We start from the raw sequence: 2,570 nt of genomic DNA on the forward strand, positions 1-2,570 counted from the left end.
TGCGATGTTGATGATGGCGAGAGACAGACCAAGTCCACAATATGTATTGCCGCCGCTGCGTGAGGTGCTCGCGTCGTCGCTGCTGCAGTCCCCCAATGCTGTAGAAACTGGGATGAGCGCAAGTTTGAAAGACTGAGAGGCTGACCAGCTAACTGATGGGTATTGCTCAGCTCCTGCCTGGCATGTCAGCAGAGAACGCCGCAGATGACGGAGAGGCACCGATGGAGCCAGGGCGGGTGTGGCGCAGCGGCGGAGCCCAAAACCAGGGCCTAGCGCAGTGCCTGGCCGCCCTGAACGCCCTGATTGCAGCCGGCAGGTTCGGTGCAGCCGCTGAGCTGGCGCTCTCAGTTGCACCCCTTTCAACGCAATGGCCGCCGCCGGCCGACACGACAGGGCCAGGTAATGGCAGCGCAGGGGGCACCCTTAGCAGCGACATTGACTGCAGCAGTGGGGACAAGGTGGAACAGGAGTGGCAGGTGAGCTGGCTGCTTGCGGCTGTGCCTGTGGACACTGTGAAACAATTGGGCGGTGCGGCATTGGTGCGGTGTGTGATTCTGGACCTGTCTGCTCGTGCTGCTCCAGGTGATACTGCGCAGTGACGCACCTGGCCATGCCCCAACAACCCGCCCCGCCCGATGCCTTGCAGGCCGGCTGCGCGCAGCTGCGCGTGTGGGCGCTGCGTCAGCTCCGGCACCTTGGGCGGGGGCTTGATGTCGAGGCCGCTCACGTGTGTCTGCTGCAGCATGTTGCAGAGGCCGGGGTCGGCAGGTTTGGGGGCCTGGCCTGGTTCAGAAGCCATGACTCTGCTGCACTAAGCTCCGCCGGGGCCGGCGCCGATTGCGACGCTGCCGGCCGTGGCGCCGCCGCCGTGGCAGGCGCGGCCGCCGAGCTGCGGCTCGCGGCGCGAGCGGCGTTCCACCTGGCGCCGTGGCCGCGGCAGGCGTGGGCGGGGATCGCGCGTGCGCTCTCCCACGGCCTTCCGAAACTCGAGGGCGGCGCCGGCAGCATGTCTCACCGCTCAGGCGGTAGCGCAGTCGACAGCGCCGTCGCACCCTTGCAGAGCCCCTCCCCAGACCCCACGCCTCGCCGCGGCACGGGCGGCAGCAGCACGCGTTTCGAGCGGCGCGGTAGCCAACGGCGCTCGCGCGGCAATGACGGCGACGAGGCCGCGTGCGACCGCTGGCAGCCGGCAGCGGCTCCTGCCCAGGTCCGGGCGCTGAGTACCAAGCAGGCAAAGGTGCGGCTCCGCACGCCTCATGTGAGCAATCGCTCAAGACACAGGCAATGTTCATGCTGCTGCAGCGAATGCATGCCTGCTGTTTGCCACTCCACATGACACGCCCAACGACCCTTCATCACAGACCCGACCCGCTCGCACGCACGCACGCAGCATCCACACACACACGCCTGCCCAACCGCACACACGTGCGCGTGCACCCACGAACGCACCGCCGCACACACGCACGCACGCACATGCGCATGCATACATGCCCGCCCGAACGCAAGCAAGCACACACCCACATAATGCAGGTCATCCGGCGCCTCCTCACCGCGCGGTCGCGCAGCGCCACCCTGGAGGCCGACCTGCTTGAGGCGGCCAGGGCGGCCCTGCCCACCACGCACCTGCAGCTGGCCGGCCAGCGGCTGCTGCTCGCCGCGCGCGCGCAGCTGCCGGCGCTCACGGCGCTGCCGGGGGCGCCGCCAGGCGAGGTGGCGGCCGCGCTGTTTGCGCGCCCGTTTGCGGCCGCGGTCAGCATGGTGGGTGGGCGGGGGCCAGCGGGTTGCTCACCTGCATGCATGGTGGGGGATGAACCGCAGCCATGTGCCCTTGCTCTGAATACCACCTTTGATGCTCCCTTTCAAAGTCGTCGTGCACACTGCCCTTTAAATCAGACAAGACGCCGCAGTCCAAGCCAGATGAGCGGCAACCACGCAGCACTCAAAGCCGCACTCAATCCCGTCATGCTGCCCCTATCATATGTCTCCCCAAAGGCCGTCGGCGCCATCATATCAGATCCGTTTGGCGACCCAGCACCCTTTGTGCCATCTCACGCTGTCACTGGGGCCGGCCGCGGCCCCAGGGGCTTCCGGCGCATCTACCCCTCTGAGAGCGCCCCCGGAACCAGGGCGCCCCAGGCGGCAGCCGCGTCAGCTCATGTAGTGCCAGGCGCCGAGGCCGCAGGCGCGCACCGATGCCGTATGAGCCTGGGCGTCGTTGCATGTCTCTGCAGCGACATAGAGGTGGGAGGTTGCGCGTGCATGCATGCGCGTATGTGCGCTTGGGTGCAGGCGGTTGATCGTGCTTGCCTGCGTGCGTGCATCCGCGCGCGTGCGCGCACGCGCGTGTGTGTTTGTGTGTGTGTGTGTGTGTGTGTGCTTGCGTGCATGCATGCATGCGTGCGTGCGTGCGTGCATGCGCGCGCGCGCGTGTGTGTGTATGTCTGTGTGTGTTTGTGTGTGTGTGTGTGTTCTTGCGTGCATGCATGCTTGCGTGCGTACGTGCGTGCGCCCGCGCGTGTGTGTGTGTATGTCTGTGTGTGTGTGTGTGTGTGTGTGTGTGTGTGTGTGTG

General features: G+C 66.8%; 1 protein-coding gene across 1 annotated transcript in view; it reads left to right on the top strand.

The window, feature by feature from the left end:
- Positions 1-1,524: 1,524 nt before the first annotated feature.
- MNEG_6528 (hypothetical protein) overlaps positions 1,525-2,570 on the top strand; it is a gene marked incomplete at both ends in the record, with an annotated part of 4,437 nt that continues 3,391 nt past the window's right edge. The window contains one exon of the mRNA XM_014044996.1: positions 1,525-1,758. Within this exon, the coding sequence (XP_013900450.1) occupies positions 1,525-1,758 (234 nt within the window). The remainder of the gene's footprint in view (positions 1,759-2,570) is intronic.

This window comes from Monoraphidium neglectum (genome assembly GCF_000611645.1).
Source record: "Monoraphidium neglectum strain SAG 48.87 unplaced genomic scaffold scaffold01068, whole genome shotgun sequence".
NCBI classification, from domain to species: Eukaryota; Viridiplantae; Chlorophyta; class Chlorophyceae; order Sphaeropleales; family Selenastraceae; genus Monoraphidium; species Monoraphidium neglectum.